The sequence below is a fragment of the Brassica napus genome, chromosome C9 (genome assembly GCF_020379485.1).
Source record: "Brassica napus cultivar Da-Ae chromosome C9, Da-Ae, whole genome shotgun sequence".
Lineage (NCBI taxonomy): Eukaryota > Viridiplantae > Streptophyta > Magnoliopsida > Brassicales > Brassicaceae > Brassica > Brassica napus.
The window spans coordinates 44,257,916-44,282,319 of NC_063452.1; the positions used below are offsets into that span (position 1 = coordinate 44,257,916).

General features: G+C 40.6%; 2 protein-coding genes across 2 annotated transcripts; both read left to right on the forward strand.

Moving 5' to 3' along the window:
• Positions 1 to 208: 208 nt before the first annotated feature.
• On the forward strand, positions 209 to 1,492 carry LOC106423152 (terpenoid synthase 1-like). Its single transcript, XM_048768023.1, has 4 exons — positions 209 to 323; positions 430 to 808; positions 1,128 to 1,269; positions 1,370 to 1,492. Exons 1-4 carry the CDS (start codon positions 209 to 211, stop codon positions 1,490 to 1,492), a joined length of 759 nt encoding a protein of 252 aa, XP_048623980.1.
• Positions 1,493 to 14,984: 13,492 nt separating this feature from the next.
• On the forward strand, positions 14,985 to 18,353 carry LOC106423124 (21.7 kDa class VI heat shock protein). Its single transcript, XM_013863909.3, has 2 exons — positions 14,985 to 15,525; positions 15,668 to 18,353. The coding sequence occupies exons 1-2, from the start codon at positions 15,210 to 15,212 to the stop codon at positions 15,928 to 15,930; spliced, it is 579 nt and encodes a 192-aa protein (XP_013719363.1). The 5' UTR covers positions 14,985 to 15,209; the 3' UTR covers positions 15,931 to 18,353.
• The last annotated feature ends 6,051 nt before the right edge of the window (positions 18,354 to 24,404 follow it).

The following is a 24,404-nucleotide window of genomic DNA, read 5'->3' on the forward strand; positions in this document are numbered from 1 at the left end:
TGTACCAACGTGGCCAGTTACACCATGCTAAAAAAAATTGGTTTGGAAACAGGAAAACACTTAAATGTTGCAATGACTGAACAACCTAGGAGGCATGAAGGTTACGATACAGGTGATTGTTCGTTTGACCTTTGAAATATACCAAGATGAAGATTTGGTGATGTATTCTCGTTGAAGGTTACCAAGAGATTGACGAAAGTCGGAAAAAATGGCAAAAGAGGGCTTTGGAAAGATAGAGGATATGTTGGCCGGTGACAATGATTTGTACACAGTCTCTACAATCTTCTGGGTTTTCAGAACATACGGTTACAACATCTCTTCCGGTAAAGAAAATCTTGCCTGGTTTATTAATTTCGATAGATGTTGGTACAACTCTCTTTTTTCATTAATATAAGTTATGATAACAAGATGTTTCTCTTGGAGGTACAGACGTGTTTGAGAGATTCAAAGGGGGAAACGGAAAGTTTAAGGAATGTCTAATCGAGGATGCCAAGGGTATGGTGAGCCTGTATGAAGCCGCTCACTTGAGGACAACAACAGATTATATATTGGACGAAGCTTTGAGCTTCACGACAATAAAGTTAGTGTCGTTAGCTGAAAATGGAGCAAGTTCTTCTCGTATCTCAACGCGTATACGAAATGCTCTTTGCACGCCTCAGCATTTTAATGCCGAAATGGTGTTCACAAGGGAATACATTACATTCTATGAACAAGAAGAATATCACAACAAGATGCTACTGAAATTTGCTAAGCTCAATTTCAAGTTCTTGCAGCTGAATTGGATTCAAGAACTGAAAACTTTCACCAAGTATTTGCCGATTAATTTTAGCTATATATCTCTTTTTGAGAATAATAACTACACGAGCTAAAATAACAGTCATTGTCGTTGTTCTACAGATGGTGAAAGCAGTACGATTTTGCATCTAAACTCCCACCATATTTTATAAAGGTTTATGAATTGAGTGTCTATTAGTAATCAGGTATGAGATACATGCCCTATACCTGAGAGGGGTAATTCGTATGTCCAAAGAATGCAAAAGTGATAGCAATAAAAATAAAATCTACCTATATACCTGAACAATCTTAGTGTAGAAATCTCAGTATGTAATTATGTATTGTATACACAGGTGGGCTCCAGATTGCGCAGACAGTTTACCAGAATATATGAAAACCATTTTCAAGTTTGCTTGGAATGTTATCAAAGAGTGTGAAAGCGAGGGCATATCTGAAGAAGGCTTGTCATTCAATGTGCAAGGTTTACTTGAAGAGGTAATGTATGAGTCTACGACTACCATTCAGTGGACAATATTACAGGTAGATATTATAGTAGACATTAAAATTCTCTTTTGTACTCCTATTAAATAAGCAGTTCAAGATATACATAAGAGCCAACCTTTGCTTCGCGGAATGGGCGCACACAGACGTGGTGCCTACATTTGAGGAATACTTTATCCATAGCAGGCAGTTTACTTGGGCTGGGAAAAACTGCTAGGGAAGAAGGTTATAAGTGGTTAAAATCCAGACCAAAATACGCTGAGGCTCAGGCTAAAAGGGGTCGTCTCGAGGTAATTACAATAACATGATCAAGATTTCTTCTGGTTTGGCTAATTAATGAACATGTGTCTACACACATGATGAGTAATATACTTGGTGCTTAACAGGATGATATGAGCAGAGGGTATAAAGAAAACTGTAAAGATAGGAAACGATATTCTAAATAGACTTTCTTATTGAACAAGTTTGACAATACATCGTATATATACAACTCCAAAGACAAGATATTTCTTAAAGGAATTGGAATTATCTTCAATATAATGGAAGTTGTCCTAATCTCAAGAATGGGAATACTCTATTCCCTAATACTCCCCCTCAAGTTGGAGAGTGAAGATCTTGAACTCCCAACTTGGACAGCAAAAAATCAAACTGAGGTCGACCGAGGGCCTTTGTAAGAATGTCCGCCAGTTGATCCTTTGTACGAACATGACGCATTGAGATTAGACCAGCACGAGCAGCATCACGAACACAGTGACAATCCCTCTCAATATGTTTTGTTCTTTCATGAAAAACCGGATTCGAAGCAATGTGGATAGCCACTTGGCTATCACAATAAAAAAAGACAGGTGTAGAAGCTATAACTCCAAGATCTTTGACAAGAGGTACGATCCACTTCATTTCTTTAACCGCACATGCCATCGCCCTATATTCCGCTTCAGCTGAGGAGTGAGACACAATATCTTGTTTCTTTGTTTTCCAAGCAATGGGAGACCCTCCCATCATCACTACAAACGAGCTGAGAGAGCGACGAGTGAGAGGACATGATTGCCAATCTGCGTCACAGTATATAGACAACTCTAGATTGGTATCGACACGCAAGAGGATCCCCTGACCAGGTGACCCCTTTAGATAACGAACGACTCGCAAGGCAGCATCCCAGTGAGCTTGGCGAGGAGTCTGCATGAACTGAGACAAGAGATGAATGGAGTATGACAACTCAGGACGAGAGATAGCGAGGTAGACTAGTCGGCCTATCAGACGTCGATACTGACCGGGATCCGAGAACAGAGGACCATCATCAGATGCGAGTTTATGGTTTTGTTCCATAGGTGTGCCTGCAGGTTTTGATCCAAGTAAACCGGTTTCACCAACAATGTCAAGAACATACTTCCGTTGAGATAAAAAAATACCCTCATCTGATCTAGCAACTTCAATGCCTAAGAAGTATTTCAATCGTCCCAAATCTTTCATATGAAAACAAGTACCCAAGTATGTTTTAAACTTCTTAAGCCGCTCCAAACAATTGCTCGCAATGACTAAATCATCAACGTAGATAAGAACCCTTATCTCAACTTCACCTTTGATGTAGATAAACAACGAGGCATCCTCATAGGACTGCTCAAAACCAAACTTTGTAAGAGCCTGAGAGAGTTTGGCAAACCAGAAACGCGGTGTTTGGCGTAACCCATATAACGACTTGCGTAACCTACACACTTTTGTAGGATCGGAATGTGAAAAACCTGGAGGAAACCTCATATAAACTTCTTCTTCGAGATCACCATGAAGAAAGGCGTTATGAACGTCCATTCGATGAACCTCCCACTTTTTAGCAGCCGCAATGCGAAGGAGCGCACGAACCGTGGTCATCTTAACCACTGGCGCAAAAGTTTCATTGAAATCTTCCCCCTCGATTTGGTGATTTCCTCGGACGACAAGACGTGCTTTGTGACGCCGAATGGTCCCATCAGAGTTATATTTGATCGTAAAGACCCAATGACAACCAAGAGCTACCTTGCCTGGTGGAAGCGAAGTCACATCCCATGTGCCCTGGTCTTCAAGTGCAACTACCTCATCTTTAACAGCAACTCGCCACACTTTCTCTTTCACAGCCTCAGAATAGCTTTTCGGTATTATACCTGCAGTTATTGCTGCGAGAAACACTTGATGCGCAGGTGAGAAGGAAAAATCAGAAAGGTATTCAACCAGGGGATACGGTGTCTTTCCAGGAACCGAATCGGAGGACAGTGATTGAGCGGAAAGAGGAGCGAGAGGGGTTATGGTGACTGTGTTGTAAGCAATATAATCTTGAAACTTAGCTGGAGGCACACGAACCCGCTGACCACGTCCTAGCTGATCTACTGGAGTGGAAGACTCTGAACTTGTATTAAGAGTATCAGATACTATAAGTGAAGAAACCTGAAGTTCCTCAACGTGTTCTGTTGCGGTGGGGAGATGAGCTGGATCAGACATCTCTGTTTCTTGTTCGATCACAGGGGGTATAGCACTGCTCCCCCCTTTCGTCTAAATTCGTTTCTGCTTGTAGCAACCAATCCTCATCAGAAACGAACGTCGAAGATGGAACAGGCGCAGGTGGGGAAACTTGAACAGAGGCCATTGGGAACTCATTCTCATAGAAAACCACATCCTGACTGATAAGAAATTCCTTCTTATCCAAGTCATAAACCTTCCAACCTTTCTGACCAAACGGATAACCAAGGAAGATACATCGCCTGCTCCTTGGCCCAAACTTATCTCTGTCACGAGACCGGCGATGTGTATAACACAAGCTTCCAAAGACACGAAGGTGATCATACTGCGGTTTGATCCCATACAGTATTTCATAAGGAGAACGCCCTTTGAGAACTTCAGTGGGCGTTCTGTTAATCAAGTGGGATGCTGTCATCACGGCTTCACCCCAAAACTTAACTGGTAGCTTGCTTTGAAACAGCAATGCCCGAGACACATTCAAAATGTGTCGGTGTTTCCTCTCAACACGCCCATTCTGCTGAGGCGTTGCAACACACGACGTATGATGTAACAAACCTTGTTATCGAAAATATCGTGTAAGACAAGTAAATTCAGTCCCATTATCTGAACGAACGATCTTCACTGGTTTTCCAAACTGTCTAGACATCATTGCACAGAAGTTTTGGAGTACGGTTTTAACCTCTGATTTTTCAAGAAGGAGATATGTCCATACAGCCCTTGAGTGATCATCAACAATAGTTAAAAAATAGACTGCTCCACTGGAGGAACAAGTACGATATGGTCCCCATACGTCACAATGAATCATATCAAAACACTCTTTAGATTTATTTGAACTGTTAAAGAAAACTTCTCGTGTTTGTTTTGCCCTAAAACAAGTGTCACATGGACTAGGGGAAGCTGTTTTATTGGTAGAAAACATAGGTAAAGACGATAACACTGAAAACGACGGATGCCCTAGCCGTTGGTGCCACATGAACTGATCGGCAGAGCTAACCACTGGACTAGTCACACGATGAACCCTTGCAGCCATGACATCCCGAAAGTAGTATACCCCATCTCGCTCTTTACCGGCTCCAATCAGCGTCCTCGTAAAACGGTCCTGCAAGACACACACTGTATCAGTAAGAAGAGCAAAGCAATTTGTCTGTCTCAAAAATTTCGAAACAGAAATCAAAGAACAATTTAGGTTCGGCACAAATAGTGCTTTCTCCAATGTGACTTGATCTGTTAATGGCAAACTGCCAACGTGAGTTGCAAACGTTCTGTTCCCATCCGCAAACCCAACAGGACACGGTGGTATGACAGACACATTAATCAGTAGAGAGAAATCGCCCGTCATATGATGGGACGCACCCGTGTCCAATATAAGGTCACCATGTCTCTTCTTACCAGAAAGCTTATCAGAAGAAGATGGACGTGTTCGTTCGTTGATCATCTGGGTAAGAGCTGTCCATTGTTCTTCTGTGAAACCTGGGAAGGATGAGGAATTTGAGGTAGTGGCATGAGCATTGTTGACACGAGCTCCTGTTTTACGCGAAGAACGTGATGAGCCACGCCCACGACCACCGCGAGAACCACCTCTATTTCCTCCATTACCACCTTTGTTGGCCGACGAACGTTCTTCCCACCAGTCAGGAAAGCCAACCAACTGCCAACAGTTTGTTTTATCGTGACCAGTTCTCCCGCAGTGAGCACACTGTGATTGTTTTCCTGAACCGGTGGAGTTAACACTAGGGGTAGTTTTCCCCGCTTCGGTTTTAGCCAAGAACCCAATAGCATTCTGCTGAGACTCCCGTTCTTTAGCTGAATTAAGACGTTGTTCTTCTCTGACAACTTTAGCATATATCTCTCCAATATCCAAATCTGAATCTGACGAGATGATCGACTGACAAATTCCTCCAAAACGAACCTCATCTAAGCCCATTACGAACTGATGCATCTTCTCAGCTTCTCTAGCTTTCTCAATCTCCAAAGCTGCGGCACAAGTGCAACTTGGAAGCGGTGAATACATGTCCAACTCCTCCCATAGCTTGGACAAACGCCCAAAGAACTCAATCACAGGCTGACCGTCTTGTCGACACGAAGCCAGCTGCTCCTTCAGATGATGCACTCGCACCTTATTTCCCACAGAGAACCGTTTGCGCAAATTTTCCCACAGTTTATGAGAATCTTGAACAAACGTAACCGTAGACCGCACACGCGGTTCTATAGACGTTCGAATCCAACCCACAATCATCGAGTTAACCGAAAGCCAAAGCTCCAAGTTAGAATCGGTTGCGGATGGTTTCGTAATAGATCCATCGATGAACCCAAGCTTCCGTTTGGCACGAAGAGCATTGGTCATCTCACTAGACCACTCATTATAATTCTCTCCTGTCAACGTCACAGACGTGATCATAGCACCCGGATTATCAGACGCATGGAGAGAGTAAGGCGTCGCAATCTTGTTGCCAACGTCACCGACGTTATCCGATGTTCCTCTTTTGATAGCCGATGATTCATCACCTTCAACCATCTTTGCTGAATCTCACAGAGAACCAGTAACAACGACACAAGCCTCCGAACTTCGAAGAACTTTAAACAGAAGAAAAAAAAATTCTAGGTCACAGAAAATTTCTGCTCTGATACCATGTAAAGATAGGAAACGATATTCTAAATATACTTTCTTACTGAACAAGTTTGACAATACATCGTATATATACAACTCCAAAGACAAGATATTCCTTAACGGAATTGGAATTATCTTCAATATAATGGAAGTTATCCTAATCTCAAGAATGGGAATATTCTATTCCCTAATACAAACACCTGATATGCTTCAGAGGGTTTAAGTAAGGAAGAGGAAAGGAAGTCACCGAGAAGAAGAGATAAAAAGAGAGGCAAAGACTGCTGACGTGGAGGAGTCAGCTCAAGAAGTTAGTTAAATAAAACAGAATTGTCAGTTGGGCCTCGAGTATATAAGAGGACCCAATGTTTACTTTGTGAGTGTGTAGAAATTGGATCAGGCTTGTTTCTCATATTGAGATCAAGTGTATCTGGGCTTAGTACTCTGGATTGTAGAATCTAAGAGAGGGTGGTTGGGCGGTTAGTCATAATAATACGTTCTGTTGCTATCAACGCCATCAACTACTATATGAAGCAGTACGGGGTTACGGAAGAGGAAGCATTTTCGGAGATTCAGAACATGGTTAGGGCCTTGTATAAGATTCTGAACGAGGAGTTCTTGAAAGAATCAGGGACAGTTCCTTGCAAAATCTTAAAACTTGCGGTTAATTTTGGAAAAATTATAGTTTTCAGCTACAGAACGAGGGAAGAATACACTAACCCAGACGGAATATTCAAGGAGCATATCACCTCTTTGTTCGTCAATCTTAGTCGCCTTTGAAATAAGACTTAGAATATTTGGTCTTCGTTTCAGTTGAAACATCTATGAACTTGGCATCCATGACAATTTCATGTTCTATGAATTGACTAATAAAGCTAGTAACGAGTTATGGCACAATATTGGATTTTGTGTACATCACACATTCGAACACATAAACAACCGTTGTGCATATTAGTTCCTCAAGATTCTTAGATGTCATACAAGGCGAAACTCTGGTGCCCAAAACACCACATGTAGGTTGATATTTCTCACGTAATTATTGGAGATTGATTGGTTGATATTTCTCACGTAAACTAGACATTATTGGTTAAACCCCAAATTGTACCAAACTTAATTCGGACCATGCCAATTGGACTGTCCGCGGGGTCCAAATGAAACAAACTCGACTATTTAACTAAGAGGCAGTCAAAAGAACTAGGGATATCAATTGGGCTGTCCATGTCTAAATGGGCTTGTTCAAATAGACAATCAATTTTTTGGACATTATTGGTCAAAACCCAAACGGTGTCAAACCCATTTTAGACTATGCCAATTGGGCTTGTCTGCAGAGTCCAAATGAAAATCATTCATTACATAAATGAACACATTTGGTTTTGCGTTTTTGGCGGGAAAACATGATTTTGTAAATTTGGCAGGAAAACATGATGTTGCGGTTTTCGCGAAAAACATGGTTTTACGCAAAACATGATTTGTGGTTTTCTCGAGAAAACATGAGTTTGCGGTTTTGGCGGCATGATTTTGCTGTATTGGCAGGAAAACTTGATTTTTCGGTTTTGTCCAGAAAGCGTGATTTTATGGTTTTAGTGGAAACACATGATTTTGCAGTTTTATCGGGAAAATGTGAGTTTACGGTTTTGTCAGGAAAACATGGTTTTGCGATTTTTTCGGGAAAACATGATTTTGCAGTTTGGCAAAAAAAAACGTGATTTTACGGTTTTGCGGGAAAATGTGATTTTGCAGTTTTGGCGTGAAAACGTGGTTTTGTAGTTTTTCGGGAAACCATGATTTTACGGTTGTGTTGGGAAAACATGATTTTACAGTTATGTTGGGAAAACATGATTTTGCGGTTTTGGCGGAAGAACGTGATTTTACGGTTTTGGCGGGAGAGCGTGATTTTGTGTTTTTGGCGGGAAAACGTGATTTTGCGGTTTTGGAAAAAAAACTGTCATTTTGCGATTTTGGAAGTAAAACGTGATTTTGCGATTTTGGAAGTAAAACGTGACTTTATGGTTTTGGAAGAAAACATGATTTTGTGGTTTTGGCAAAAATGTAATTTTACGGTTTTTACAAAAAAAATCGCGATTTTACGGTTTTGGTGGAAAAACATAACCTTACGGTTTTGACTAAAAACGTGATTTTATGGGTTTTTTCGGGTTTCATGGGTTTGGTGGGAAAACGTGATTTCACTTTTTTTTGCTGGAAAAACATGTTTTTTATTTTCTGATTTTGATTTCTATTTTTGTTTCAATTTAGAAAACTCTAAATTTATAGGTTTATTGGACCCATGTCCAAATGATTTTGGCCCATAAAAGTTTAGTTATAATTGGTTTTATCCCATTTAGACTATTAACCATCTGGATCTGACCATATCAAGACCAATTTAATTTGGACAGGGTTAGCCCACGGTCATTGGACCCAATTAACATCTCTAAAAGGAACACGCCGATTTAGAGAAAAAAAAAGAAAAAGAAAATGGCTATATATGGAAAACACCTAAGTGAAAGCAAGAACATTCACAATTGCACATAAGTGGACACAAGAACTAGGATTTATTCAGATTTATTGTTCTTAACGAGTTTCTTACTCTTTACAATTTTATCTGTCTTTCTCCTTGTAATTGTTCTTTGATCAATCAATAAACATCTTCAAATAATTCGCTATTGATTTCATGTATACATCTCGTATGTGGAGAAATCTGATAAAAAAATTAACGTTGTATATGGGGAAATTAGAAAATAAAACTAAGGAAGTAGGCTTTGGCATTCGGAGTCCCAGTCGGGTTTCGGTTTTGTCCAATCGGATCTCGGTTTTTTCGGTTTATCAAAATCAGCCCCATTCGGATTATATGAATGTTCGGTTCGGGACCGGTTTTAGTTCTATCGGGTTCGGATCGGGGTTAGTAAATCTTCAAAAAACCAGTACAACCCGATGTACTTTCGGGTTCGGGTCCCAATCGGTTCTTCGGTTTCAAAGTACTTGATTTATATCTATTTTGTAACCAAAACATAAGTAAAATCGGTTCTTCGGTTTTAAAGTACTGGATTTGTACCTATTTTGTAACCAAAACATAAGTAAAATCGATTCAAAAAGGAAAAATTTCTTTAAAATACACGGACTAATTTTCATTTGCTAATAAAATACACGAACTATTTTGGATCCCTATTTAATACACGAACTAATTTTCGTTGCCTATTAAATACATAAACTTTTGAAATTTGCAGATTTACACATCGTTTTAGACGGCGTTAAACTATATTTAACGGCAGTGACGACGGCGTTAGTGTTTAATTAACACGTGTTTAAATTTTGAAATATTTTTTTTTAAATACACAAACTATTTTTCATTTGCTAATAAAATACACGAACTATTTTTGGATCCCCGTTTAATCCACAAACTTTTGAAATTTGCAGATTTTACACATCGATTTAGACGATGTCAACTATGTTTAGCAGAAGTGAAGAAAATGTTTAAATTAAACAAGTGGTTTAACTGTGAAAAGTACGCTCACCCTCAGCCAACTGAAATTAATTTGAGTTACTTTCAATTCGAGTTTGGCACTCTAATCTGTTCCAACCTCTTTTATTCTCCAAAATATGTTTCTTTTCTTCTTCTTTACTTTGATTTCCCTTTTAATCGATTCAAAGTGGAGTCGATTTCCATGTCGTGAAAAAGACGAAGAAAACTACATAATTTTAAACGAGTTTCTGATTTTGGAATTAGTTTAGTTTTATGCATTTATAATTCTTGTTCTTCGTTTTGATAGTAGTGATTATGATTCATGGTTAATTTACACTATGATAAATAAGTTTAGTGTTATAAATTAAGTTCTACATATATTTTTTCTCCTAAGATCAAAAAAATTTGAAATTTCGTAAAAAAAAAATGTACACTATTGAAGCGTAATGGAGAAGAAAGCTAACAATATAATCTTTTGAAGGACATTTAAGAATTTTTTTCTTCACAGTTTAACCACATGCTCAATTAAACACTAACATTGTCTTCACTTTCACTTCTGCTAAACATAGTTGAAATCATTTAAATCGAAGTGTAAAATCTGCAAATTTCAAAAGTTTGTGTATTTAATAGAAAACAAAAATTAGGTTGTGTATTAAACGGAGATCCAAAAATAGTTCATGTATTTTATTAGCAAATGAAAAATTGTTTGTGTATTTTTTTAAAAAATATTTTCAAAATTTAAACACGTGTTAATTTAACACTAACAACGCCGTCACTGCCGTTAAATATAGTTAACACCATCTAAAACGATGTGTAAAACATGCGAATTTCAAAAGTTCGTCTATTTAATAGGCAAAGAAAATTAGTTCGTGTATTAAACGGGAATCTAAAATAGTTCATGTATTTTATCAGCAAATGAAAATTAGTCCAGGTACTTTTAAGGAATTTTCCCATTCAAAATAAGAAAAAAACATCAAACGTGATCATTCAAAATCAAACGAAAGATAAACATAGTTATTGATATAAAGAAAACCAAATAAATGAAATCATAAAACAAAAACCATGTTCTCATGAAATGAAAAAAAAAATTATTCAACGAAAACAAAACCAAAATCTAAAAAATTTAAGCCACAACCGCCACTTTCAACCATCAACCTTTATGTAATAGATAATTATTTTAAATGTTTAATAGTATCTTAGTATATTTTGGATGCAAATTAGGATTTAAGATCATGTTTGATACAAGTTCTTTTTTGGGATTTTGAATGTTTCAAGTTCTATTGGATATCCATTTAAGTTCGGGTTCAGTTCGGATAATACTCATAACATAAAATAACATAAAATAAGATCCATTCGGTATTTATGTCGAGTTCGGATTTGTTGTGATTCATTTTTATCGGATCGGCTTCGGTTCAGATTTTCGGGTTCGGTTTATTTTCCCAGCCCTACAAGGAAGATAAAAATGGCCGGATATGATCCAGCATGGACATTACTCCACCGGCAACGGATCTCGCAAATATAATGACCATGATGAAAGACTTGATGCAGCGTCTCAATCAACAAGACTAGAAATAAAGTTGTAATGACCCAAACCTAAGCCCACAGATTCAAACCCGCAGAGGCCCAAGCCCAATCAGATTAGCCCAAGGTAATGGCTATAAAAACCCCTCTTCACTTTGTTTTCTTCACCAAACCATCCAAGAAAATCATAACTTAGAGAGAAAAAATTAAGAGATTGAGAATGTGGAACTTTTGCAGAAGCTGAGCCATCAACGGAGTTCGCCGGAACCACCGCATGCCGTAACCAAGCCAAGCTTGTCACCACCGATCATCACCCTAGGTAACCACCGCCATGCATTTACTTAGTTTCGGCTGTTTTAGTAAATCGACCATATCTCCCTAACCGTTGATAATCTCGTGCATACAAGGCCACCATTGTGTTCCTCTCGTCGAGACGAAGCCGTAACTACCGACGACCACGCCGTAATCGGACCCCGGACAAAGCCGCTAGAGCCTCCCAAGATTTTGCCTTCGCCCCCGCAGTCCACTAGAGCCTCCGCGCGTGAAGACAACTCGCCACCGTCTCCGACCACCGTCCACCGGAGACTCCGTGCCCGGCCACCGTCAGTTCGCCGCCGGGAAGCCGCCGCCGCTGGTGATTTTCCGGTAAGCCGCTGCCGGCGACTGGTCACCGGTGACTCGGCGACTCGGCTGAGTTGACTCAGCGAGTCAACTCGTTGACCGGGCAAGCCGGTTTGGTTTGTAATTGAATCCGGTTAGTTTAATTAATTGCAGTTTGGGATTAAACCGATCGGTTATTGAAAATTGATTTTGGTTAGAAGTAAACCGGTTTGCAATTAAATTAGGATCTGCTTCAATTGAATTCAAAATCGGTTAAGGTTAACCGGTCTAGGTCAAATTGATTTCTGGTCAAAGGTTGACAAGGGATGACTTTTGACCAGCGGGTTGACTTTTCCGTAGACCTTGACCAGATCCCTTTTTAACCGTTCGAACGGCGTTCTGGCTCGAATTTTCGCCCTGGTTTCAGATTTAGTGTATATTTGAGCAGCTGGAGTTCATAGACACCACTTCTCTTTATTGCTAAGGTGAGGGCTACTCTGTTTAAATCCCGAACTTGTTTAGTACTACAGTTGTGGAAAGTTTAGTTTCGAAACATGATTCGTCTATGTGAATCAAGTCTGTTTGAAAGTCTTGTTTGTTTATTATTATTATTGATTGTTAAACCGGAAATATGATAATAGAGGATTCAACGATTGTGTGAAATGATCGATGTTAAAAACGGTTATATATATGTATATATATGCGAGTCCATGTGTGGAGATTGCGGGGTATAGAGACGTCTGTACTGGCTGCCTATGTTTGTGGATTGTGGGGGCACATGACGTTTGTTCTAGCTACGCCTTGTTTGTGGAGGTTGCGGGGTACAAAGACGTTTGTACTAGCGACGCCTTTTGGATTGCGGGGGTACAGAGTGGACTACTGTACTAGTGATGCCTGAAAAGTTATATATGTATATCCTTATGAGGAGAATACGGTGTGCATCCTTATGAAGAGAATACGGTGTGCAGGGAATAGCTATGTACTATCATCGCATTGTTTGTCGTTTTATGGTGCAATAGACATATGATTGTTCTGTGTGATGTGTTAGACACCGTGTTTGTTTCATGCTAGAGCTAGGCCTACATAGTCGTAGTGCTATGAACTGAGTCAGTGGTTTACGGTTTAGCATCTCATACCTCACTGAGTGACTCTCCTCTTGCTCACTCCTTCTTTCTCTTTCAGGTGAGACCGACGACCAATAGTGAATATCGAACCGGTGCTATTGGGCTTTTGGGCTTTTATCGTTTTTATCGTTATTGGGCTTTTAGGCCTTTGGACTTTTATCGTTTATGTTATTTCCTATTTCAGATTTTCGGATTTATGTCGTTATCTATATTTCGGATGTTATCGGTATTTTCAGAGTTGACTTTGACTTTGCTATTATAATGTAGAATTATTATTATTTCAGTATCTATTATTATGTTAATTTTGCATTTATATTATTTCGAGAAAATCGGGTGTCACAAAAGTAAACAACGAGAACCTAGATATCCTAGCCGCGGCTTTCATGCCACCTGCGGCAGATGACCTGGAACCCGATACCACAAGAAGGTAACTCTTCCATACAAACAATCATATGCTGCAGATGACGTGGAACCCGATACCAGAAGAAGGTAACTCTTCCATACAAACAATCAGGTCAAGGATTTTCCCAAACAACTACCCAATAAATTGCAGTTCTCCAGAACACAATAAAGATATATTTTCAAAGATCTGAGATAGAACCTGTCCTCGCTGCAACACAGTTTCGATTTTATTTTATTTTACGTAAGAGATTCATCGTTCTTTCATCTGAATTTAAGACAAAATTATATGATATACAAGGAAAACAATATATATATATATATATATATATATATATGTATATATAATTTCTTATATAAAATATGATCTCTTAGTGTAAGATGGAGAATCAAAAATGGAATGGTTCGAAGTAAAGGACAGACTTCTTTTGTGACCCTTCGAGCAATTTCTACGTCAAGAGAACATATTCGTTTCTTTACTTTAACCACGCTATAGTATTGTCACAACAGAAGGAGAATATTTTTCCCTTCTCATTATCATTCCCAAATAAATTTGAGCCCTTAGTTTTTTCCATTATCATCGTATAATTTTCTTCTTTAATCTTACTTTGGACCTATCATGTCAATCTAAGTAAAAGTGATAATTAAGTGTGCTACAAATATACCTCCACATAAACTTTCCTTTCATCAACAAGATGCGTTTCTTTTGGGTGCAATAACATGCATGATCATCTTCCGACTATTAACTAACTAGTAGACGTGTAGATTTATCTTCTTCTTTTTTGGCTAAAAGTAGACGTGTAGATTTTAATCCTGATACTGTCGTAATGGTTACCAATACTTAAGATGTATTTAAAAAAAAAATTAAGATCATGTAACGAATAGGAAGTTATACAAATTATATGGCTAACGCGTTACACTATACTACTGCAAAGATGAGCGGATGCAATGCACGAAGGGGAATGGATGCACCCAATTACATTTGAAACTAATTTGTTTGGTAATGCAAACATGAGAAGTAGATTTTCAAGTTAGAAAACTCTCTTTACTGCCTCCAATAATGTGTTTGCGTCAATTATATTCTTAAAAAATTTGTTTTGTTATGAACTTATGATGTACTAATGTATATCATTTATTTTTATCATTTATTTTTCTTATTTTTCTCATGTGCATAAAATTTACTTCTATATCCGTCGCATACTAGAAGTTCTTTTTACCAATAATTAAGATGTATTTTACAAAAAAAAAACAATTAAGATCATGTAACGAATAGGAAGTTATACAAATTATATGGCTAACGCGTTACACTATACTACTGCAAAGATGAGCGGATGCAATGCACGAAGGGGAATGGATGCACCCAATTACATTTGAAACTAATTTGTTTGGTAATGCAAACATGAGAAGTAGATTTTCAAGTTAGAAAACTCTCTTTACTGCCTCCAATAATGTGCTTGCGTCAATTATATTCTTAAAATATTTGTTTTGTTATGAACTTATGATATACTAATGTATATCATTTTATTTTTCTCGTGTCCATAAAATTTACTTCTAGATCCGTCGCATACTGAAAGTTCTTTTTACTAAGCTTTTTCGCATCGCCTTTGTATCAGCTACATTGAAACTCATACTATAAGAACAAAACCTTGATTCCAAAACTCTCTCACAGATACACACTCTCTCTCTCTCTCTCTCTCTCTCTCTCTCTCTCTCTCTCTCTCTCTCTCTCTCTCTCTCTCTCATGACGAGTAGTAGTGGAAGCCTCAAACTAGAGATCTATACCGAAGACAAGACGCCAGGAAAGTGGAGCGTACCGCTCAGCGAGGAAGTTTTCCGGAGGTTCTTAAGCGGTGCAGGAGGCTCGGAGAAGGCTGTGTTCAGCGAGGGATCTATTTTCAGCCCCTTCTTGTTCGGGAAGTACTTTGATCCGTCAGATGCGTTTCCATTGTGGGAATTCGAGGCAGATGTTTTGCTAGCAAGCCTCAGGAGCGTAGGACAGTGTAGAGTCGATTGGTCGCAAACCGACCAAACTTATGTCCTTATATCTGACCTCCCCGGTATATACTTCCTACATTCTCTTATTTAGTTTTCTTGTTTTAGGCTTACCAAGAGAAAAATTATATATATAATGGTTTATACATGCATGCAATCCTTTTCTATAGGGTTCAAGAAAAAAACTGATTATATTTTTGGTATTAGTGGTGGGGAAAAATAACGTGCAGGTGTACGTGGATGTTAATGGAAAAATGATGGAGATTAGTGGCCAATGGAACATTAATAAGAAAACGGCGGCCAACGGCGACTGGAGAAGCGGCCGGTGGTGGGAATACGGCTACGTCCGCCGTCTAGAGCTTCCCGGCGATGCCGACCCCCAAAACTCCGAAGCTTTCCTTTCCAACAAAGACGACTACTCTTTCTTAGAGATCATAATCCCCAAGATTATTTCTAAGAACAAATTCTAATCTGATGTGTCATTATTGGCCCTGGATGAGTACGAATTTTAGGTTTTTTCTTACTTATAGAATGACTAGTGGTATTCCGGCGCTATTCGTCGGGTTCGTATATTTTGTGTGAATTTACAATTCATCTTATGGTCTTAGTAAAGAAACCATGTTCACATAAATAAAAATGAAAATACGTCGAAAGAAAATGATATTTTTCCAATGCATTTGATAGTGATTAATTAGCAACCATACTATATTTTTTGTTTTGAAATAGCTTAGTTCAAAGTGGAATAGCATAAGTGACTGTGACTAATTGATTCAGTAAAAGTAGAATAAAAAGCCGATAGTCGTAACAAATTTAATTTAGTTAGAATTTGGACATAAAGTAAAGTTGATGTTTTATTTAGAAAATATACTTATACTGTTAAGTACCATGTGGACAGTATATAGAAGGAACGACATTTGAAATTTTATTTTAGAGATTAATCTGAATTTAAACATGTATAATGAATTTTTGTTCATATATTCTTCCTTTTTTAGTTTTTGGTAAGAAACTAATTCTAGCAATGGAACATATTAGGAAATGAGGAAAAAAAATTATATATTTTGCTTAAAATTAAAACAAATATTCAAAACAGTATATTAATGAAGTTGAAAATTGGAACATAAGAAACTTCCTTATAAATGGTAATAATGTTGAATCATAGATGACTTTCTTACATATGAGACAGCTTATGTTTGTACGAAGCCATTAATTAATGCAGCGGAAATGGAAAGTATGGCCGCAAGTAGAGAGCATAGATAGGTTCCATTGTTGTAATTTTCGAAGCATACAATGCATGTATCGTTTTCTTCTTTTGTAGTTGGAGGCCTATTAGTTCACTCAAGATCGGTGATGATAAGGTCGGCGTCAAGTCTTGTAGTCGCGTTTTGGTTGTAGTACGTGATGGTAAGAGTAACTTCAAGATCATCAGTTATGTTATTGTCTTCGGCTGTTAGTAATTTCATCACGTATTGGTTGTCTCTTGAATAAGCAGGGTTGAGTCGGGGTTGTCTATTTCATGGTATGTTAATATGAATTTTGTGCCCTCAATTGTTGAGTCATTAAAATTACCTTTATGGTCAGTGATAGATGGTAGCTGGAAATGATAGATTGTTGTGTATTGGGTTGTGGATGTAGATGTGGAGTGTGCGTCAGAGATTTGCTCCTGAAAGTCTTGTTTAGTGTGAGAACTTATAAGAGAGAAATTGTTTGTTACTCATTCTTTGGTTATTTATGTAAGTTCAAAATTGAAAGCAATGTAAGGTGTTATAGCTATGTCTTATAGATAGTGAGTTTAAGTTATCGATTTTTTTTTATTTCTTGTAACATTTTGTTTAAAAGACCATTTATTCAGAAGCGTTTGTTTTTTTTAGTCAATGGTTTGGGATAAAATGAATGTTTTTTACGTTATATTGTTAATTTTTATAAAAATTATCTATGATAAGTTTTATTTAGTGTGGATTTGTAAAAGAGCATCATAGTATATATTTTTAATATTGACGTTTCATTTTATTAATAATATAACTATTATTTATAACTTGTTCGAGATTCTTATTTTTTAATTAAGAAACAATATTTTTATTATTTATTTTAAAGTTTTCTTAGGATGCTTATTTTTTAAACCAATTGAATCATATAAAGAAGCTTCTGCTAATTTAACTTATTTTTGTTTAATCGGCAAGAAATCATAAGTCAGGTTTTCGTTCTTATGATCTTACTGGGGCCCATCCTTTCCTCAAGTTCGTTTGCAAACTTGATATCTTGCATATTTTCATTGTCTTATCCATTCATCCATGTGCATTTTGATCATATAGACTAGGATTTAGCCATGTTTAGGTTGCATTTTGCATACATGAGTCCTTATCAGGTATTGGAGTACCACATGGAGTTCTTGGAGACATTTGAGTGCATTTGGAGCTCAAAAGAGGTGATAAAGGTGATTATTGGACTAGCAGTGCATGAGAGCGACCTCACCGGAGCGACACCGTGAAGTCGCTGTGACACCCTTTCAGAGCGACTTGACCGGAGCGACACAGAGAGGTCACTCGCGTCTCCATCACCCGGAGCGACGCGGCCTGGAGCGACACAGCGAGGTCGCTCGTGTCTCCATCACCCGGAGCGACGTGACCGGAGCGACACAGCGAGGTCGCTCGCGAAGAGCGACCCAGAGCGACGTCTCGCAGCGACCCCTCCAGGTCGCTCCCGAAGCCTGAAGCAACCTCCCGGAGCGACCACTGGAGGTCGCTGCGCGCCTTCTGTTTGCTCGAATTCATTTCTACTCAAGGGCCTTTTGGTCATTTCATTATGCACGTTTTTACTTCTGAAAACCTATGTTTTAAGTACTTTTGGCAGCGACCAGACAGAATATCTTTGTTCTAAGAAAAACTTTTGGAAAGTTCATCTCTTGAATCATCTTTGTTCATCTAGTTATTGCAATTCTGTGTTTTCCAATTCGTTGTTGTATCCCTCTGTATGATTAATCTGAAATCCAAAATGGGTTTAAGAGGAATCATGAAGAGTAGTGAGTAATCACCATTTGAATTCATGGGTTAGGAAGATTGAGGGTGATTAGGTTAGAGCTAGGATGTTTTAGAGTAGATCATTCCAAAACCTTGCTAGTAGAGTAATCATAATGCATCTTCTGAGTTAGCTTCTCAAAAGTTGATCTTTAGGCATTTCCCACCCAAAAGGTGTTCGATGAAATGCCTGAAACAACTCTTCTAAGCTGTTGGGGTAAAAAACGGTTACGACGAAGTTAACGTCCAAATTCCCGAAAAAGAAAAACGTAGAAGAATTCTTCGACAAATATACTTTCGAAATAGATTCTTCTTTACGAAAAAACCTTTGCGGAAGAAATGCGAAACATCGGACAAGAGCTCGAGAAGGATCGTTACGCAGCGACCAAACGCGTGCTCCGCTCGGTCGCTACGTACCGACCAAGTTCGAGCCAAAGCTCAGTCACTGCATAACAACAAAACGCCCATTCCGCTCGGTCGCTACGTAGCGACCGATCTCGAACCAAAGTTCGGTCGCTACGTAGCGACCGAGCTCTTCCGAAACGTCGATACGACATCAGTCCATGCATTCTCGTCTACCCTTCGATGCTATCTCCCGAATACCGTAGCGAACCCATCTCACGTTCCCCGCCATTTCTAAGTTATCAATCAAACTTTACCGCAAAAACCACGGAAAGTTCATTCTTTATCGAAAGAAGCCGTAATAAACGCTTCGAGTCGAAAGACGGCCCAAAGGGACCTAGGACACGACTCGAGGCCCAACTTACGATTTCTTAACCAACAGCCCGTAAACCGCATGATGGTTTACGCTTGGTCCGCAAGGGGAGATAAATGTCAAGTTTCCGCAGATAAATACGAAATTTTGAAGATAATTACGAAGATCGGAGAAAATGGAATATCTCCATTTTTATGCTATGGCGGCTAAAGGGCAGGAGAGGAAAGGCGTAAACCGACCTTGGAGTCAGTATATAAGGGGTCCTAGGCGAGAGGCATAAAAGGAGAACTTTTAGAGCGAACTTAGCACTTAGAGCAATTAGGCAACTTTCTGTTTTTGTTATTTCGAGCTGCGACTCAACTAGGTTTTGCAGTCTTAGGTTGTTAGAACTAGGAATCTCGCCGACAGCTCTCGTGGCCAAGGCTTCTACCTTGTTGTAACGCTCATACGCGGATTCAGAATAAAACTCCTTTTGCTCTCTTTTACGATTTCTTATTTCTTTTCGTCTTTAATGGCGTGTTCTGATTGCTTGGCGTGTGGTTTAACAGATATCCGGGACCTCTGGGAAATTAGGGTTTTCCTAACTTTCCTTATTTAAATGGAAATCAACAGTGTGAATTTCGGTTCCCACAGTTTGGCGCTAGAAGGAGGGGGGGGGGGTACGGATCAATCTAACCCGCAAAAACCACTCAACGATCATAAACGATATGCAAGACTCAATGTGCACGAACGTCATCTCGTTCAAGGGGGAGCAACTGTCGATCGAACCAAACCTCGAAACGATCTCCTTGTAATCGAACTGACGATCCGAGATATCGACGTTGCAAGGGTGCTAATCGACACCGGAAGTTCGGCCGATATCATCTTCAAAGATACTCTCGAGAAAATGGGCATCGATCAATTCAAAATAGTGAAATACCCTAGCCTACTACTAGGACTTTCGGGAGAAATGACCATGGCTTACGGATCGATTAACCTCGCGGTCAAAGCTGGAACCGTGACAAGAGCCATAGAGTTTCTAGTTGTTGACCGTCCTGCATCTTACAACGTTATCATGGGAACACCATGGTTGAACGCCATGCGTGCCATCCCATCCACGTACCATCTTTGCCTCAAGTTTCCAACCCCTAATGGAATCGAGGTAATATGGGGAAACCCAAGAGTATCACAGGTGTGTTACGCCGCAGAACAAAAACGAAAAAGACCAGACCTCGAGACCATTCCCAGAAAAATGGAGAAAAAGGTCTCCGACCAGGGTTCGCGAAGTCAAGATTCGGCTGAACTCTACTGGCAGTCTCGCAACATCGCGGCCCTGGAGGAAAAACGTGAACCAACTTGCGAGCATGTGGTCACGGTCTGTCTCGACGAAGCATCTCCGGAACGATGCGTCGAAATCGGAGCCAATCTTCGCGAGCCTTTGAGGACAGAGCTCGTAACCTGTCTAAAAAAGAACCTCAATACTTTCGCATGGGCCGCAGAAGATATGCCGGGGATTGACATTGACATAACGTGTCACGAATTGAATATCGATCCGACTTTCAAGCCCGTCAAACAAAAAAGGCGGAAGCTAGGACCTGAACGAGCTTCCGCGGTCAACGACGAGGTCGAAAAATTGCTTAAAGTCGGGTCAATAACAGAAGTGAGGTATCCAGACTGGCTCGCCAACCCCGCAGTAGTCAAAAAGAAAAACGGAAAATGGCGAGTTTGCGTGGATTTTACCGACTTAAACAAGGCCTGTCCAAAAGACAATTTCCCCCTGCCACACATCGATCGATTGGTAGAAGCAACGGCAGGAAACGAACTTCTGTCTTTCATGGATGCCTTCTCAGGTTACAACCAGATTATGATGAACCCAGACGATCGCGAAAAAACTGCGTTCATTACCGATCGCGGAACCTATTGCTACAGGGTAATGCCCTTCGGCCTCAAAAACGCTGGCGCAACTTACCAACGACTCGTGAACCGTATGTTCTCTCAACAACTCGGTAAAACGATGGAAGTTTATATCGACGACATGCTCGTCAAATTCCTCCAAGCAAAGGATCACGTATCACATCTCGAGGAATGTTTCGCCCAGTTAAATTCGCATAACATGAAGCTCAACCCGACAAAATGCAGATTCGCCGTGGCATCAGGGGAATTCCTCGGCTACCTAGTCACGTTCCGTGGCATCGAGGCCAATCCAAAACAGATCAACGCACTGATCGAGATGGCTTCGCCGAAGAATAAGCAGGAAGTCCAGAGGTTGACTGGTAGAGTCGCGGCACTTAACCGTTTTATCTCGCGATCGACAGACAAGTGCCTGCCTTTCTACGATGTCTTGCGGGGAAATAAAAAATTCGAATGGTCGGAAGAATGCGAAAACGCTTTCCAACAGCTGAAGCGGTATTTGGCTTCCCCCCCCCCCCCATTCCTCGCAAAACCAGTGGAGGGGGAACCTTTGTTCTTGTACATCGCTGTATCAGCAACAGATGTGAGCGGCGTGCTAATCAGGGAAGAACGCGGCGAACAGAAATCTATTTTCTATATCAGCAAAACCTTGCTGGATGCCGAATCTAGATACCCGCTGATGGAAAAATTAGCATGCGCGGTCGTAACATCGGCCCGAAAACTAAGACTTTATTTCCAATCCCACACGATCGTCGTCCTCACGACTTTTACCCTATGAACGATCCTGCATAGCCCGAGCCAATCGGGCCGATTAGCCAAATGGGCGGTAGAACTTAGCGAATACGATCTCGAGTACCGACCAAGAACAAGCACAAAGTCACAAGTGCTTGCGGACTTCTTGGTCGAATTACCAACAGAGACCATAACCAACGAGGAACCAAATTCCACTTGGCTCCTTCACGTCGACGGATCCTCATCCAAGCAGGGATCAGGCATCAGAATTCGCCTCTCATCTCCAACGAACGAGATCTTAGAGCAATCGTTTAGGCTGGAATTCCACGCCTCAAACAACGAAGCAGAATACGAAGCACTCGTCGCAGGACTGTGTTTGGCTCACGGCTTGAAGATACAAAACATCCATGCTTACTGCGATTCCCAGTTAGTGGCAAGTCGGTACAGCGGAGAGTATGAAGCCAGGGACGAACGGATGGATGCGTACCTTAAACTGGTCCGAAAACTAGCTCAAGAGCTCGACTGTTTTGCCCTCACGCGAATTCCCCGTTCCGAAAACGTCCAGGCAGATGCTCTCGCGGCCTTAGCATCAAGTTCCGATCCAGGACTCAAAAGGGTAATTCCGGTCGAGTTCATCGAACACCCGAGCATCGGACCGCCAATCGTCGTCAACCTCATAGAAGGTCAAGACGACGAAGAAGAAGAAGTTGCAATACAACCGCAAGCGGAATAATCTAATTACGTCTGCGATACCTCATGGCTGCAGAAGATTCAAGACTACATTATCGACGGACCCCTGCCCACCGAGAAATGGGCAGCCCGCAAAATCCGAACACAGGCCGCGCGCTACGTAACAGTAGACGGCAAAATTTACAAATGGAAACTCTCCGGACCACTCATGACGTGCCTGGAAGGGGAAGAATCGAAAAAATTGATGGAAGAAGTACATTCGGGGTCCTGTGGCAATCATTGCGGCGGAAGATCACTGGCAGTGAAAATCAAACGCCATGGATACTACTGGCCAACGATGATCGGAGATTGCGAGAAGTTCGCACGAAAGTGCGAAAAATGCCAGAGGCATGCTCCAACCATCCGACAACCAGCCGAAGTCCTCTCCTCCATCACATCGACCTATCCTTTTATGCGCTGGGCCATGGACATCGTCGGTCCCCTCCATAATTCAAAGCAAAAGCGTTTCCTTTTAGTCCTCACCGATTTCTTTTCAAAATGGGTAGAGGCAGATTCGTACGCAAGTATAAAAGATGTCCAAGTCAAAAGTTTCGTATGGAAAAACATCATCTGCAGGCATGGAGTTCCTTACGAAATCGTGACCGATAACGGATCTCAGTTTATCTCCACCCAGTTCGAAGCATTCTGGGAAAAATGGAAAATACGGCTTAACAAATCGACGCCCAGGTATCCGCAGTGTAACGGACAAGCTGAAACGATTAATAAAACCATTCTCGACGGACTGAAGAAACGTTTAGAGGCCAAAAAAGGCAGGTGGGCCGACGAACTCGAGGGAGTCCTCTGGTCCCACCGTACCACCCCGAGGCGAGCAACATGAGAAACCTCCTTCGCTCTGGTGTACGGAACGAAATGCATGATTCCCGCAGAAGTTGAGTTCCCCGGTGTTCGGAGAAGATTGCTTCCCGAACGAGAGGAGCTCAACAACGCAATGCTCCTCGACGACCTCGATCTCATTGACGAGCGCCGGGATCGAGCGCTCATCCGGATCCAAAATTACCAACACGCAGCCGCGAAGTACTACAATTCCAACGTACGGAATTCGTAGATTTAATCAGGGAGATCTAGTCCTTCGCAAAGTCTTCCAAAACACCGCCGAACGAAACACGGGAAAACTCGGAGCAAACTGGGAAGGACCCTATAAAATCGAAAAAATCGTCCGACCAGGCTCTTACGAAATTGCCAACATGCAAGGCATAAAAATTCCAAGGACCTGGAACGCGATGCATCTCAAAAAATACTATCGCTGATCAACTCGCAATCACCGAACTACGAGTACGTAGGCAGTTTGTCAAAAGGCAAATTCAGCTGTCCCCCCTCATCAAAAAGAAGGGGGGGGGGGTGGAGTAGATACGTATACTCGTATACTTTCAAACTCGAAAACATCCGACCACGCCTTCGATGTTTCCGACATATCTCAACCAAGCAAATTATCTTTTACCCGCGAAACATTTTCGAATTACAAAAATAAATCAGCCGCTAGGAAGAAGCAGCCATTAGCATCGCGAGACGTCGCGAGAGATTCTTCAAGGATTACTTCTTCCGAACGACGAAGACGGACACTCTGTCAAAATTTTTTTAAACACATATCTTGCGCAAAAAACTCTAAACAAATGGCATTCGCCGCCAAGTTCGGTGCTGATCACATCGAACTCTTGAACGTCCTAAACAGACATAGCCATCTTACGAAGATGACTCTCGTACATCCGACACAAGGATAATAGCGCTATAAAAGAAACCCGAAATTTTGGTCCAGCACTTCCGGTTGGCTTAAAAATTATCTCCGGAGAGATGCTCGATTCGTATCCAACAAGTCATATAAGCCGAGAACCTATCGCAGACTTTAAAT